The following is a 16,180-nucleotide window of genomic DNA, read 5'->3' as shown; positions in this document are numbered from 1 at the left end:
TAAGATTCTGCATTCTCAACGCAAGGGGCCCAGGTTCAAATCCTGGTCAGGGAACTGGGATCCCACACGCCACAAGGAAGATCAAAGATCCCGTATGCCATAACTAAGACCTGGTGCAGCCAAATAAATAACATAAATGCCAAAATATTTTAATAACATAATAATACTTATTTATTTATTGCTTCTGGGAAGAAAAGCTATGACAAATGTAGACAGTGTATTGAGAAGCAGAGACATTACTTTGCCAACAAAGTGATGGCAAACAGTCAAAGCTATGATTTTCCCAGTAGTCATGTACAGATGTGAGAGTTGGACCATAAAGAAGGCTGAGTGCCAAAGAATTGATGCTTTCAAACTGTGGTGCTGGAGAAGACTCCTGAAAGTCCCTTGGACAACAAGGAGATCAAAGTGGTCAATCCTAAAGGAAATCAACCCTGAATATTCACTGGAAGGACTGATACTGAAGCTGAAGCTCCAATACTCTGGCCGTCTAATGCAAAGAGCCGACTCATTGGAAAAGACCCTGATGCTGGGAAAGATTGAGGACAGGAGAAGGGAGTGATGGCATCACCGACTCAATGGACATGAGTTTGAGCCAACTCCAGGAGATAGTGAAGGATAGGGAAGCCTGGCATGCTGTAGTCCATGGGGTTGCAAAGAGTTGGACATGAGTGAGTGGCTGAACAGCAACAACAAATATTTTAGAGAGATAGTGACAAGAATAAGAGTAGTTATAGTTAACTTTATAGGGGTTAACCTGTACCCCATCTAAATACTTTGAATGTAGGGTCTCATTTGATCTTCAGTACCCAAGGAGGTCTGAGCTACTATTATTCTCCCCATTTTACAGACTTATAAGTGAAAACAGGCTTATAGAGGTGGTGACTTGCCTAAGGCCCCACAGTTGCTTCGGAAGGAAGCCTCTGAGATGATCACTATCAATAGTCTTTACAAGTGTGAACACCTGATACGTTATCAGAGAACAGTCCAGGTGGGAAAGAAGTAGGATTTCAACATGGCCAGGAGAAGGAGGAGATCACAACTGATTCCCTTTAAGGGTAGGGTCTTGAGAGGCAGGCTTGCAGCTCCCAGCTCCCTTCAGGTGTGGCTTCAAGATGAGTAACTTCCTCTGGCCATAAGGCCCAGTTTTGCCCATCTGGAGAATGGGTATATTAGTGGACCCAACTTCACCAAGCAATTTTGGAGATTCCAGTGAAATCAGGCATATGCATTCGTTAAAAACCAGCAGGCGTTACTAATGGTTTGTGCATTTTGTGAAAAAGGACTGTGTACAGGGAATTCACTGGTGGTCTAGTGGTTAGGATTCAGCACTTTCATTGCCCAAAATGTGGGTTCAAGCCCTAGTCAGGGAACTAAGATCCCACAAGCCAGTCAGCATGGCCCCAAAATTAAAAATAAATAAATAAATAAAGAGGACTGCATACAAATATTGAACTGTGATTAATAAATGCATCCTTAATTGTTTAGAAAGGGCGCTGATATTTGCAACTTACTTTGACATGTAGCCAAAGAAGGTGAATGGGTAGATGGCTAGAGAAAGATAAATGTATAGAAATTGTATATAGAAGTATGGTGAAATAACTCTAGACTCTAGGTCTAGGCTATATGGATGTTCACTGTAAAATCCTCTAAACTTTTTTGTATCTTGAAAATTTTCATAATAAAAAGAGAAAAATATTTGGTGAAAGCAAAAGCCTTAGATTAAACTGAATTACCGTTTAAAATAGATAATTGCAAATTACCTACCTAGGGGGAAGTGGATTACAATCTTCAGTTCAGTTCAGTCGCTCAGTCGTGTCCGACTCTTTGCGACCCCATGAATCGCAGCACGCCAGGCCTCCCTGTCCATCACCAACTTCCGGAGTTCACTCAAACTCCCGTCCATCGAGTCAGTGATGCCATCCAGCCATCTCATCCTCTGTCGTCCCCTTCTCCTCCTGCCTCCAATCCCTCCCTGCATCAGGGTCTTTTCCAATGAGTCAACTCTTCGCATGAGGTGGCCAAAATATTGGAGTTTCAGCCTCAGCATCAGTCCTTCCAATGAACACCCAGGACTGGTCTCCTTTAGTATGGACTGGTTGGATCTCCTTGCAGTCCAAGGGACTCGCAAGAGTCTTCTCCAGCACCACAGTTCAAACGCATCGATTCTGCCATTAATCGACACGTGTGGGGCTCTGAACTGAGAACCTTTATTCTGAAAATTATTAACATCATTCACGTGAGGGATCTGTATTTTACTTTGACATCGAGGAACAAAAAACCGGAACTTAGGGTGGAAGGAGCTAAACAGATTTACACGATAAGCCCCCCGCGGATCACCGGGCACTTTCTAGATGATTTGGCTTCACGGACTTTTGTGATTTAAAGCCCCCAATCCTAGCCTTTGGCGGGAAAAACAAACCTCCTTCCAACGCCCCGCCCCTGCGGACTCTCCACGCCCCATCCGGACCCCGCCCCTGAAAACAAACTCTGTTATTTAGCCTTCCCTCGGGGTGCCTTGGCCCCACCCCGGTCCTAAGTCCCGCCCTATAAGCGCGAGAGCCAATCGGCAGCGGCGCGCTGGTCCCCCGCTCTCTCCCGCCTTGCCCGAGGATTCTAAATCCCGCCAGCTTCCGCTAAAGCCACTCAGAGCCACGCGGCGCGCTCGGGAGGTTTGGTGTAGGCTAGCAGCTGTTTACTCCTGGGGTCTCGGGCCGCCGCCTTCGGCACCCCGGGGCTTGAATCTCCCCTCTTGGACCCAAGAACCTGGCCCCCTCTCTTCCCGGAGCTCCGTCTTCTGGCCCCCAGACTCAGACTCCCCAGCCCTCTGTTTCCAGGACCCCGCCAACCGCCAGGTTCCCGCCTCCCGGATCCAGGCGTCCCGGATCTGAGCCACCAGGACCTAGTCTCTTGAAGACCTCCGCCGCCCGGACGTCTTCAACACTTCCGGAGCCGAGGACCCCAGGGTCCCATTTCGAGAACCTCCCGTATTCCTAACCCCTACGGTCAAGAACGCCAGCGCTCCCACCTCCCAGCTTTCAGCGCCGGACACAGACAGAGAACAGAGGAACCCCAGCGCCCAGCCAAGGGACTCTCAAACATTTCAGCTTCTAAGAGCCAAGGAACTTGAGCGCTGTGAACTCACAACTGCAAAGAATTCTTGAAAGTTCTAGCCTCCGGACTCTGTTAAAGTTTTAAGGAACGTCAGCGTCCTGAGAAGGAACCCCAAGCGCTCCCAACTTGCAGGCGCTAAAGGAACCCCAGCGGCGTTCATCATGGTGGCCGATCCGCCTAAGGGAGACCCCAAAGGGTACGCGGCGGCGGAACCCACCGCCAACGGTGTCTCGATGTTGGTCCCCATAGAGGACGTAGGCTCGTTAAAAGGCGGCCGTTGCGGTTCCGGGGATCAGGTGCGTCGCTGCCTTCGCGCCAACTTGCTGGTGCTGCTGACGGTAGTGGCCGTGGTGGCCGGCGTGGCGCTGGGGCTGGGGGTCTCGGGAGCCGGCGGCGCGTTCGCCCTGGGCCCCGCGCGCCTGGAAGCCTTCTCCTTTCCGGGAGAGCTGCTGCTGCGCCTGTTAAAGATGATCATCTTGCCGCTGGTGGTGTGCAGCTTGATCGGCGGCGCCGCCAGCCTGGATCCGAGCGCGCTCGGGCGCCTTGGCGCCTGGGCGCTGCTCTTTTTCCTTGTCACCACACTGCTAGCGTCGGCGCTCGGCGTGGGCTTGGCGCTCGCGCTGCAGCCGGGCGCCGCCTTCGCCGCCATCAACACCTCGGTCGGGGCCCCGGTGGAAGAGGCCCCCAGCAAGGAGGTGCTCGATTCGTTCCTGGATCTTGTGAGGTCAGAGCCCGCCCTACCTGGTGGAGGGGTGGGGGATAGGGGTGCTTCAGCCTGGTGGGAAGGGGAGTCGCCACGTGGACGGAAGAGGGGTTTGGGGTCCTGGGGTGGGAGGCCCGGGACATCCCCAGGGCCTCAGGAAAAATGGGGTGGGATAGTTGGGGGGGCTCTGGGGAGGGTCAGGATAGGGAGGGTGAAGACGCAGTCCTGGAGGTTTCTAAATGTGAGAGCTTGGGTACATAAAGGGGACCCCACAGGAGAGTGATAGGCATGAAAGTTTTAGGAGTGATGCTTGGCAGCCGGGGTGGTGGGGAGGGTGTGTTGGGGGGGTGCCTAGGGGGACCTCTGCTGTGAAGGGGGAGGATGCTGAGGGGATATTGGAAGGGAATCTTTGAGTGTTGGAGGGCCCCAGGATGAGATTTCTGGATAAAGATTTAAGTCCCCTGTCCGGATAAAAGTTTGGGAGCCCTGCATCAGGGGGCCCTGAAGGACTTGAGGAGATTGGAGAGGACCCCCCCCCAACCAGGCCCTCTACGCACGTGGTTCCCCCACCACGTGTCACCCAGACAAAGCCAGGTCCTTTTCTGAGCCTCTCTTCCACGCCTAGTTCATCTGTGCTGGACCGTGCATGCTGCCACCTGTGCAGCCTTACCATCCCATTTCCTGTTCTGTCTAGTCCCCAGCCGCCCTCCGCTGGCACTAGGCTGCCCAGAGAGGGGGCAGATTCTTTTCCTTTGGGCTTTTGCTCCCTGCGCCTCAAGAATGTCTCTTCTCCCTTTTAAGGAGGGCGGACGGGCTGGGTCCACATGGCCTTGCCTCTGAGGGCTGCTGATTCAGTGTCTCCAGGTTGGTTGGGGACTTCCTGGAAGTGGCAGAAGGAAATGATGAGTCATGGAACAGGGTTCCCCCCTGGCCTCTTGACATCAACACAGGCTGATATTGGGGGAAGGCTGGGTGTCCAGAAGTTAACGTGGGTGGGCACCTCCTGGGTCAGGCAGATAGCAGCGTCCCGACCCAGCCCTGGCTGGCCTGGCTGAGTACAGGCTGACCTGCTGACAGGCAAGCCACCTGAAGGCTGTTTTTCTGTGTATAAGCTTTGGTGTTGTGCCAGATCCAGGCACACTTGGCCAGTCACTCGACAACTGACCTGGAACATCTCAGAACCATCCAGCTTTATAAGCAGCTGACACACAGCTGGACACAGGCACGCAGATACACGGCTGTGCCATCTCACCAACACATGGGCTTATATCGTCACACACACTGGGCACTGCCACCTTTTTAGCACAAACAGCCACTCACTGATGCTGCCGATCACACCAACATGTGAAACCTGCCTAAACACAGCTCGAGAGCACATAGACACTCACATACACCTTCAGGGTCGCACATCTCTAAACACTAACCCGCGCCCCCCCACCCCCACCCCTAGCTGCGTACCCGTGGCTTTGGTGAAAGGGAGGATCTGAGGTTGCCGAGTAGTTAGGACTGTGAAACCAGCCAGCAGGGCTCAAATCCCAGCTCTGCTGCTCCTGCAAGTTTCTTCACCTGTCAGTGCTTCAGTTTACTTTCCTGTCAAATGGGGATAATAGGGCCCCGCCCCAAGGGCTGTTGGGAGTCTGAAATGAGTTGATTTATATACAGCACTTAGTCCAACGCCCATAGTTGCCTTGGCTGTTATTTTTGTCTTAACCTGAGAGACAGGGGGCTGCTGTCTGACTCCCTCACACGCTCTATGGGGTTTCATGCATGCTGCTGTATCCTTAATCACACCCAGACACCCTTACACAAGAGTGGCCGCATAAACAAAGATGCCTTCACGACAGCACAGGCAGTCCTTGTCACTTTGTCACCAGCACACCCAGGTCTTCCCCACACCCTGCAAGCCACCAGGCATCCCCCAGGGCCACCCCTTCCTCAGGTCTGAAGGAGGAAGTGGCTGATGCAAGATGTCTCGGGTATTGAGGCTGCTACAGGGGTGGAGCCCAGGCCCTGTAGCCTGGCGGGCATGGGAAGGGCATGGGAAGCTGGCATTCCTCAGTCTCAATCAACACTCCCTTGGGGCTACAATACTAGTCTCCTGGGGCCCCAGGAGTCCAGCTCAGACTCCCCACACCCTGGAAAAATGTGCAGGGCCAGGTCCATCTCTACCTGGCTGAACCTGGCTGAGGCATGGTTGGGGACCACGTCTGGGTACAAATGGGGCCTCTAAGGTTCCCTTCACCCCAAGAAGCCAACCCAGTAACCCTGATACCCCCTGATCTCCTGCCTTATCTAATACTCCCTACCCCCCCCCACCCCGCCCATGTTTCTTTCTGCAGAAATATTTTCCCCTCCAACCTGGTATCTGCAGCCTTCCGCTCAGTGAGTCTTTGGGGGCGTCCCTCGGGGTTGGGGGGGACAGGGAGGGAGACAGGCAGTCACAGCTGCTGGATGCCGGATTTGGGGTGGCACCTGGAAAAACACAGATGCCTACCTATTTATAGCCGTAGTGCGGGGCTCCTGGATGACCTATGAACGAAACCCATCCACGCCTCTCATGAGAATATGGGTTCTGAGCCCCGTCTGGGTTCTAATTCTAGCTGGGTGACCCTGAGCAAGCGCCTTTACCTCTGTGAGCCTCACAGTTTCCACCTCTGGAAAATGGGGGTATGAATGGTCCTACTGCAGTGGGGTTGATGGTGGGATGGAACAAAATCAGTATAAGGGATGCCTAGGGTGGGCTTTGAGTATTAACAGAGCCAGGGTTGGATGGGGGAGCCTCGATGACAACTGACAAAGACAATTGATCCTGACTCTTCCCAACCCCTCCTGCAGTACACTACCTCCTATAAGGAGAGATTGTTCAACGGCACTCTGGTGAAGGTAAGAGGTGGGAAGGGTTGGGGTGGGTGAGGGGCTGCACCGTGGCCCATTGCTGTGGATTTTTTCATTTTGTTCTTACCCCTGTCTTGTGTGCCCTCTGGGTCTTCTAGCGTTTGGGGTGCAGTCTGTTTTAAATTCTCTGAAGCCCCTCCCCAATTTCTGTCTTTTCTGCCTTTCTGGAATCTCCATTTTGCCCTTCTTCCTCCCTACAGCCATGCTCTGATCTGGGTTGTTATTCTTACCCCCACCCCGCTTCAGCCTGGCTTTCCAAAGCGCAAACCTGACCTCTCCTCTCTTCCACCTAAAGCCCTTTCCTGCTCCTGAGTGCCCTCGGAAGAAAGCCCAGGCTCCTCACCATAGTCCATGGGGCTCTGTGAGGCCCCAGCCCTGCCCTTCCGCCCACCCAGCCCCATCTTGTGACTCTGCCCAGCCGATTCTACCCCAGCTTCTTTCTCTTCTTTGAATGCCTGGATTAGAGTCATTTCTAGGTTGTTGCATATTGTTACCTCTCTAAAACCTTCTACCCCTTCCCTGCTTTACCTTGTTCACCCCTAGTCTCCAAGTCTTCACCCTCTCCTCCAGGAAGTCCTCCTGATCCCTCTCCTCTGAGTTTGGCAGCACTGCCTTCCTCAGTTCCCATACTCCCTTGGGTTCTCCCTTGCCCACTCTGGGTGGTCCCTGGACCTGGACTATGAGCCTTTGGAGGAAGGGGTCTGGGGAATGGTCTTGTCTCTGCTGGGTCCCAGCAGTGCTCAGGACAGGCCCCCAGTCCCTGTGCAGGTTGACCAAATGGGCCCTCCTGACCCCATCTGTTCTTGCCCAAAGGTGCCCACTGGGGGCGAGGTTGAGGGTATGAACATTCTGGGCCTGGTGGTGTTTGCCATCATCTTTGGTGTGGCCCTGCGGAAGTTGGGGCCCGAGGGAGAGCTGCTCATTCGCTTCTTCAACTCCTTCAATGATGCCACCATGGTGCTGGTCTCCTGGATCATGTGGTAAGTGATGGGAGTGGGGACATCTGTCCCTTCAAACCAGATCATCTAGATTCAAATCTTGCACTGACTGTTCCCTGGCTGTGTGACTTTGGACAAGTGACTTACTCTCTCTGTGCCTCAGTTTCCTTATCTATAAGACAACAGTGCTGTATTCCATGAGAGCTAAGACTGATCCCAGAACCTTCTTGATTCTACTGCTAAGTCGCTTCAGTCGTGTCCAACTCTTTGCAACCCTTTGGACTGCAGCCCACCAGGCTCCTCTGTCCATGGGGATTCTCCAGGCAAGAATACTGGAGTGGCTTCCCATGCCCTCCTCCAGGGGATCTTCCCAAACCAGGGATTAAACCTGAGTCTCATGTCTCCTGCAGGCAGGTTCTTTACCACTAGCGCGACCTGGCACTGGAAGGGGACAAAAAGACAGCCGCGCTGTGGCCATGGCCTGGCTAACGCATCTCAGTTTTCCAGATTTCAGTGTCATCAGATGTTTGCCTTTGAGTCAGTGATCGAGAATAGTGCCTGCTTTATAGGGTTATCATGAAGATGAACCAAGTGACTGGGGCGTAAGTAAAGCACTTAGAAAGTGTTGTAAACATCTTGCACTTACTGAGCATTCACTTAATGTCAGCTACAATTATTATTAATATGTATGAGCTTTTGTTAAATGGCTTCAGATAATGAGGGAAAGAAACACATGCTGAGGCTTTTGGCTTCACCCTTGCCACCTCCCTCTCCCGTGTCTCCACATGGTGTCATGTGGATTCTTAGCACCCATGCTAGATCAGAAGGTCAGACATCAGGAGGTGGGGGACTTCCCTGGCCGTCCAGTAGTTGACTCTGTGCTTTCAATGCAGGCTGGTGAGGGTTCAGTCCCTGGTTGGGGAACAAGAATCCCACATGCCATGCAGCGTGGCCAAAAAAAAAAGAAATCAGGAGGTGGGTTAGGGCTGCTGTGTTCTTACTAAATCTCCCTCCCTGACCTTGATTCCAGTGTAGCTGACATCTACAAAGCTGCTGTTGGAACTAATAGAAACAGTTTTGTTGTTTAGTTCTCAGTCGTGTCTGACTCCTTGCAACCCCATGGACTGGAGCCTGCCAGGCAACTCTGTCCATGGGATTTTTCCAAGCAAGAATACTGGAGTGGGTTGCCATTTCCTACTCCAGGGGATCTTCCTGACCCAGGGATGGAACCTGTGTCTTCTGCACTGGCAAGCGTCTTTTTTTTTTTCTTTTTTTTTTTAACCACCGAGCCACCTGGGAAACCCAGTAGAAAACTCTCAGAGGTTGGGTCAGAGTAGGCTCTGCAGCTGGATAGCCTAGTTACCATCCTGGTGCTGCCACTCCCCAGCTCTGTGCCCTATGACATGTTATTTATCCTGCTATGCCTCAGTTTGCCCATGTGGAAAATGGAATCGATAGTACCGGGCACGAGTGAGTTAATATGTATAAAGTTCTTGGGTCAGTGCCTGCCCCATAGCGTGCCTACAATAAATGAGCTTAGCTAATATTTGTCAAGTAATGGTGTAATTTCTGGGCGCATCCCAGTGGCTAAAGTTCAGGCATTTGGCCAAACTGTGGTACACAGGTGGCTGGGAAATGGTGCTTTTCTTCTGTTACTAAAGAGGAGAAAGGGGGCACCTCCCTAGTGGTCCAGTGGTTAAGACTCCACGCTTCCAATGCAGGAGCCCTGGGTTCCATCCCTGGTCAGGGAACTAGGTCCACATGCTGCAACTAACTCTCAGCACAGCCAAATAAATGTTAAAAGTAGAGGAAAAGGGGTTTGAAAACAAGTAGCTTTAGTGATCAGACAGTCGAGGTGATGATGGGAGCCCTCCTGGCAGGGAGGCACGAGCAACCCCTGGGATCTTCGCTCCAGGAGTTAGAATAAATCCCAGCTGAAGTCTAATTGTTATTTAGTTGCCAAGTCGTGTCGGAGTCTTGAGACCCCCATGAGCTGTAGCCCTCCAGGCTTCTCTGTCCCATGGCATTTCCCAGGCAAGAATACTGGAGTGGGTTGCTATTTCCCTCTCCAGGGGATCTTCCCAACCCAGGGATCGAACCTACTCTCCTGCATTGGCAGGCAACTTCTTTACCACTGAGCCACCAAGGAAGCCTAGCTGAAGTCTATGGACTTCACTTATTGGGCACAGAAAGCTTTCAACTCATTTCAACTGGCATCTCATTTAATCCTCCCATAGTTCTTGTGAAGTTGGTAGCATTATGGGTCCCTGTTTTATAGACCGATTTGATTTTGCTTAATGCAACGATAGCTGCAAGAGTCTCAAAATAAAAGCTCCCTCATGGGGTTGTGGTGAAGATTCCATCCTCTTCAAGGGCTCAGCACATCATAAATGCTTCATACCTGGGAGCTGTCATTAAGACATGAGTCACAATCCTTGTTTTTCATGGAGAGACAGTATATTGGTTTAAGTCATGTCAGCTGCTGTAACAAACCCCAGAAAATGTAAATGGTTTGCATGGTGGGTGTTTCTTTCCTGGTCATGTGTTAAGTGCAGTTCTGGTGGGTGACTCTACTCCAAGTGGTGATGGAACCACCCAAACTTCTTTTACATCCCAGCAGCACCATATTCAAGAGGAGAGAGTGGCTGATGACAGGGGAGGTGTCCAAACATCAGCCCACGATGCAGTGGGCGCTTCCTTTGAGGAAGGCTGAGATGTGCCCAGCACAGTGCCTGGCACTGGGTAAGCACATGATTAGAGGTGGCAATCTGTCTCTTGGATAATTAGGTACGCCCCTGTGGGAATCTTGTTCCTGGTGGCCGGCAAGATTGTGGAGATGGAGAACGTGGGGCTGCTCTTTGCTAGTCTCGGCAAATACATCCTGTGCTGCCTGCTCGGCCATGCCATCCATGGGCTCCTGACACTGCCCCTCATCTACTTTCTCTTCGCCCGTAAGAACCCCTACCGCTTCCTGTGGGGCATCATGACGCCGCTGGCCACCGCCTTTGGGACCTCCTCCAGGTATGACCTTGGAGCGGACCAGGACAGGGTTTTTAAGAGTAGGGGATCTGGAGTGGGCATCTGATGTCTAAAGAGCCCTAGAATTTTGTTTGTGGGACATGGGATCTGGCTCAGAGGCCATAATGCTTCAGTATGTTTCTCATAAGGTCCTGGAAAACCCCTCTTCTTAAGAAACTGCTGTCTTGGAGATTTATTCCTCCCTTTCTGAGAAGCCCTCCCCGCCCCCAGGCCTGCCCTTGAGGGACTCTAGGACCCTGGATCCAACCTCTCAAAATCTCCTTCCACCCCTCCTGGGTAGTTTGTCCATCTGCTGGCCCTGTCCCCTAGAAACCCAAACCTCCCTACAGCAGCCTAGTCGAGGTCTGTTATAGGTAGAGGGAAGGGGTGTGAGTCAGCGAGCACTCAGAATTTAGGTATGAGTCTTTATGTGTATTTGGCGAGTAGTGGTCGGTACTCTCCCTGGGGGTCCTGGACTCTATTTTGGAGTGCTTTCATTCTATGGGATCCCTAGTGCCTTCTATCTCTGGGAAGAGAAGGGCATGGAGGGCTGGGAGGTCTGGGGGTGTGGGAAGCAGGGGGCGGCAGGCGCTGTGGGCGGGGCCTGACCCAGGGGCTGGTCAGGGGCGTGGCTTGGGCGGTGGGCGGGGCCCAAGTGGCCCAGCCTAGGGAGCGAGCAATGACTCTGATCTGTGGTCCTCGCAGCTCCGCCACGCTGCCGCTGATGATGAAGTGTGTGGAGGAGAAGAATGGAGTGGCCAGACACATCAGCCGCTTCATTCTGCCCATCGGTGCCACGGTCAACATGGACGGTGCCGCCCTCTTCCAGTGTGTGGCTGCAGTGTTCATTGCACAGCTCAACCACCGGTCCTTGGACTTCGTGAAGATTATCACCATCCTGTGAGTGTGGGGTGGCTGCGGCAGGGACCCCCGACCCACCTGACTCCTCCCTTGACAACAGAGAAAACCTGGGCAGAGCAGCCGCCCCCCCGCAGCTCCTCCCACTACCCAGGGACCTTCTTGTGACCTCCCTTCTCCTCCCCTAGGGTCACGGCCACAGCATCCAGTGTGGGTGCGGCGGGCATCCCATCTGGAGGGGTGCTCACTCTGGCCATCATCCTCGAGGCGGTCAACCTGCCGGTTCACGACATCTCCTTGATCTTGGCCGTGGACTGGCTAGTGTGAGTGTGGGTTTGGGATTTCAGGGTTTGCCCAGGCGTACTCCTGGGGAAGGGAATGAGCAAGAGGGTCATTGATAGCCTCTGAGCAGAAGAGGAGAGGAAGGAAGGAATTCTAGAAGAAAGGGGAAGGGATCTAGAGTATTCCAATCAGAGGGAAGGAAGGGATCTTTGGGGTTCCAACAGGAACCCCAAAAAAGTAGCATGCCCTGGTAGTTAATAGAGTAGACTCTTCAATCAGGCTCCCAGATCAGCTGTTGCTGGCTATTATGACCTTGGACATAAGATGTGTAAGATTATTATACATAATATTACACATAAAAACTTTATTACACATAAAAACTTTATCACACATAAAAACTTAATCTCCTTGTGTCTCAGTTTCTCCATCTGTAAAATGAGAATAGTTTCTCCTGAAGGATTAGATAACTTAATACAAACAGCTTTCTTAGAAGAGTAAGTGCTACATCATTGTTAGCTATCATGATGAAGTATTAAGAACCTAAGAGATTAGAAGACAGTTTAGTTTCAAAACTTAGAGAGTTACCATGTATCTTAGCAATACCACCCCTATGTTTAAACCCTAGAGAATTGAAAACATGGCCACAAAAACTTGTACATGATTGTTCATGGCAGCACCATTCATAATAGCAAACAGGTGGAAACAAACCGAATACTGATCAGTTGATAAATGGATAAGCAAAGTGTCATATGTCCATACAATGGAATATTACCCAGCAATACAATGGAATGAAGCAGTGATAAAAACATACATATGACCCTTGAAAATATTATGCTAAGTGAAAGAAACCAGACACAAAGGACCACATTGTATATGATTCCATTTATATGAACTGTTCAGAAGAAGCAGATGTATAGACAAAGTAGATTAGCGGTTGCCTAGGGCTGCGGTGTGGGAGGAAATGGGAAAAAATTGCTTAATGGATACAAGGGTTTCTTTCTGCCGTGATGAAAATAATCTGGAATTAAATAGTAGTGATTGCCTAACTCTGAAAAAAAACTAAAACCCACTGAGTTGTATGCTTTTAAAGGGTGAATTTTATGATATCTGAATTAGATCTCAATTTTTTTTAATAGCATACACACCCACACAAAATGTATTAAGAAGAGGAAGGAAGAAGATCCTTAGGGTTCTAGGGAGTTCAGGGGGCCTGAGGGAGAATGTAGTATTTCAGGAGGAGAAAGAGGCATTGAGGGCTCTTCTGGGGCCCCCAGGAAAGGGAGGGGTGACTTTTTGAGGTTCCAGAAGGAACGAATCTTGTATTTTACTGGAAGGAGGATCGCTGGGGATCCAGGGAGAATGGAGGAGATCTTTGAGGTTCTAAAGCAGAGAACTGCATGACGGGGCACTTGGGATTATGAAGATTTCGGGGGAGAGGGGTGGGGCTGGGGCCTGACCTCTCCCCTCCCACTTACTTCCCTGTCACTGTTCCCCCTTCAGGGACCGGTCCTGTACCGTCCTCAACGTGGAAGGTGATGCCTTTGGGGCGGGACTCCTCCAGAGTTACCTGGATCGCACAGAGAACTGCAACTCCGTGCCGGAGCTGATCCAGGTGAAGAGTGAGATGCCCCTGGCCGCGCTGCCGGTCCCCGGCGAGGAGGGGAACCCTCTCCTCAAAGGCTGCCCGGGACCTGCTGGGGATGCTGACACCTGTGAGAAGGAATCAGTCATGTGAATCCCTGCAGAGACGTTCCCTGCCCCATGGGGGTGCTCTGGACATTGGAATCATGGGGGATGGATGAACGGACAAACAAGGCCTCTTGGAGGGCCCTGGCCACACACTCGGGAGCCATGGGCCTCAGCTTCCCTCCCTGTCGTCAGATCCGGGAGGCCTCGCTGCTGGGGTGTATGTTGCTTGTGTGTGAATGAGTGTGTGTGTGTGTGTGTGTGTGTGTGTGTGTGTGACTGTTTCCAAATCTGCCCAGTCCTCAACTCCTGGCCCCCACCCAAGGCTAGGAAACCATATAAGACGGAGAAGTAGCATGGCCTCCACACCCCATCCTGGCAGCCTGCCTGGCCTTCCTGTCTCAGGGCATAGGGAATCATGGGAAATTCTGCTCTCTGAGAGCAAGGATGTTCTGACAGGTTGCTGGCTCCTTTTCTGGTTATTTTAGTGGCTGTGGCTGTGTGTGTGTGTGCGTGTGTGTGTGTGTGTGTGTGTTCTGTGACTCTCCACGGTACATCCCACCCTGTCCCCGGGCCCTCTGTCCCCTCCACAATACGAAACACTCCTTGGGAACACTGAAGGGAGACTCATAACACGTTGTTACTCTGAGGATGTTTATAACAATAAAACTGTCAGTTTGTAGTCTATCTCATCAGGTGTTTGTAAGAATTTGACTAAAAATGCTAGCTATGCAGAAAACAACAGAAAATACAAATAGGACTTCATTGAAATGAAATATCTGCTTATCGAAAAACACCATTGGAAACCACCATGAGATACTGCTTCACTTGGCAGGGCAGCGATCAAAAGCAATACCACGTGCTGATGGGGTGTGGAAGTGGATAGAGCCCATGTTGTTGCTGGTGGGAATGCAAAATGGTCTAGTCATTTTGGAAAATCACTGGGTGATTATGAAAATGGGGTGTTTTAATGTCAAAGCATATATTAAAATATCTACTTAACCAGGGAGCTTGTGAGTCTCAGTCCTGGGAATGTACCCAAGAGAAAGGAAAGTTCCTATTCACTCAAAAACTGGTACACAGATGTTTAGAGTTGCTCTCTGTAATTGCCAAAACTTAGAAACATCAACTGGATTACTGGGTACAAGCATCATTTGATGAAAGGCTGCTGGGCAAAAATATATAGATAGATAGATACACTCAATGCGATGCATCTCACAGATAACACTTTGAATGGAACCGGAAATAGTAAGTGCTTTATAATTCCATTTATATGAAGGTCTACATGCTAAGTTGCTTCAATCATGCCCAACTCTGTGCGACCCTATGGACTATAGCCCACCAGGCATTTCTGTCCATAGGATTCTCCAGGCAAGAATACTGGAGTGGATTGCCATGCCCTCCTCCAGGGATTTTCTTGAGATCGAACCTGAAGTGGGTTCTTTGCCACTAATGCCACCTGAGAAGTCCCATATGAAAGTCTAGAGCAAGCTAAACTAACTGGTCTATAATGAGAGAACTCAGAACAGTGGTGACTGATTCCTGGGTCAGGAAGATCCACTGTAGAAGGGATAGGCTACCCACTCCAGTATTCTTGGGCTTCCTTTGAGGCTCAACTGGTAAAGAATCTGCCTGCAATGCTGGAGGCCTGGGTTTGATCCCTGGGTTGGGAAGATCCCCCGGAAAAGGTAAACGCTACGCACTCCAGTATTCTGGCCTGGAGAATTGCATGGACTGCGATCCACAAAGAGTAGGGCATGACCAAAGAGTAGGACGTGACTGAGTGACTTGCACACGAAGATCTGTCAATTTGGAGAGGGCAGAAAGGAACTTTAAAACAAGCTGTAGGGCATGTGCCATCTTAGTTCCCAACCAGGAGTTGAAATTGTGCCCCCTGCCTTGGAAGCTCAGAGTCTTAATCACTGGACCACCAGGAAAGTTGAGGGCAACTTTCTATGATGGGAAATGTGTATCTTGATATGACTGATGGTTACACAGATGTAAACAGTTGAGAAAACATTAACTGGTACACAATACGTGGGTATTATCTCTCCTAGGTATTTTATCTTTTAGTTAAAAGTTTTGCACCACCAGTGGTAAATTCCTTTCCCACTGTAACCATCTCCATAGTAATGCAGTTTCCTCTTGGTATCTTTTTTTTTTTTTAAGTCTTTGCTGAATTTGTCACAACACTGCCTCTGTTTTGGTTTTTTGGCCCCCGAGGCATGTGGGATCTTATCTCCCCAAGCAGGGATGGAACCCACATCCCCTGCATTGGAAGGCAAAGTCTTAACCACTGGACTGCCAGGGAAGTCCCTACCTCTTGATATCTTAAGTCTCATTACCCTAAAATAATGGCTTGCTCTTTTTTTTTAAAAATCCCAATTTGCTGTTTGAATCAAAAACTTGCTGTGTAACTGTTGGCAGTCCTGTTTGCATCCCTGATGCGGAAGATAGCAATCAAGGCTCATCTGTTCTAACAGGATCCTGTCTTGTGGATTGTTGAAGCATATTACTCCTGACTGATAGACTCTCCCCTTCCCTGGGTTGTAGACTTCTGCAGGTGCCTGGAGGCACCACCAACATGGATCCAATCATAAATGTTATCTTGTAGCTTTGACCTTTCCGGAGAGTTATTTAGTTACATCTCCTGATCATTGCTGTGTGACCCAGAAAAAAGATTCAT

General features: G+C 50.7%; 1 protein-coding gene across 1 annotated transcript; it reads left to right on the top strand.

The window, feature by feature from the left end:
• Positions 1 to 2,632: 2,632 nt before the first annotated feature.
• SLC1A5 (solute carrier family 1 member 5) lies at positions 2,633 to 14,181 on the top strand. The gene is made up of 8 exons (XM_019979924.2): positions 2,633 to 3,838; positions 6,157 to 6,199; positions 6,653 to 6,700; positions 7,526 to 7,692; positions 10,438 to 10,671; positions 11,374 to 11,568; positions 11,715 to 11,849; positions 13,309 to 14,181. The coding sequence occupies exons 1-8, from the start codon at positions 3,276 to 3,278 to the stop codon at positions 13,541 to 13,543; spliced, it is 1,620 nt and encodes a 539-aa protein (XP_019835483.2). The 5' UTR covers positions 2,633 to 3,275; the 3' UTR covers positions 13,544 to 14,181.
• The last annotated feature ends 1,999 nt before the right edge of the window (positions 14,182 to 16,180 follow it).

Source organism: Bos indicus, chromosome 18, assembly GCF_029378745.1.
Source record: "Bos indicus isolate NIAB-ARS_2022 breed Sahiwal x Tharparkar chromosome 18, NIAB-ARS_B.indTharparkar_mat_pri_1.0, whole genome shotgun sequence".
Classification (NCBI taxonomy): domain Eukaryota; kingdom Metazoa; phylum Chordata; class Mammalia; order Artiodactyla; family Bovidae; genus Bos; species Bos indicus.
The sequence above is the reverse complement of the archived record's forward strand: the minus strand, read 5'-3'. Positions and strand labels throughout refer to the sequence as shown.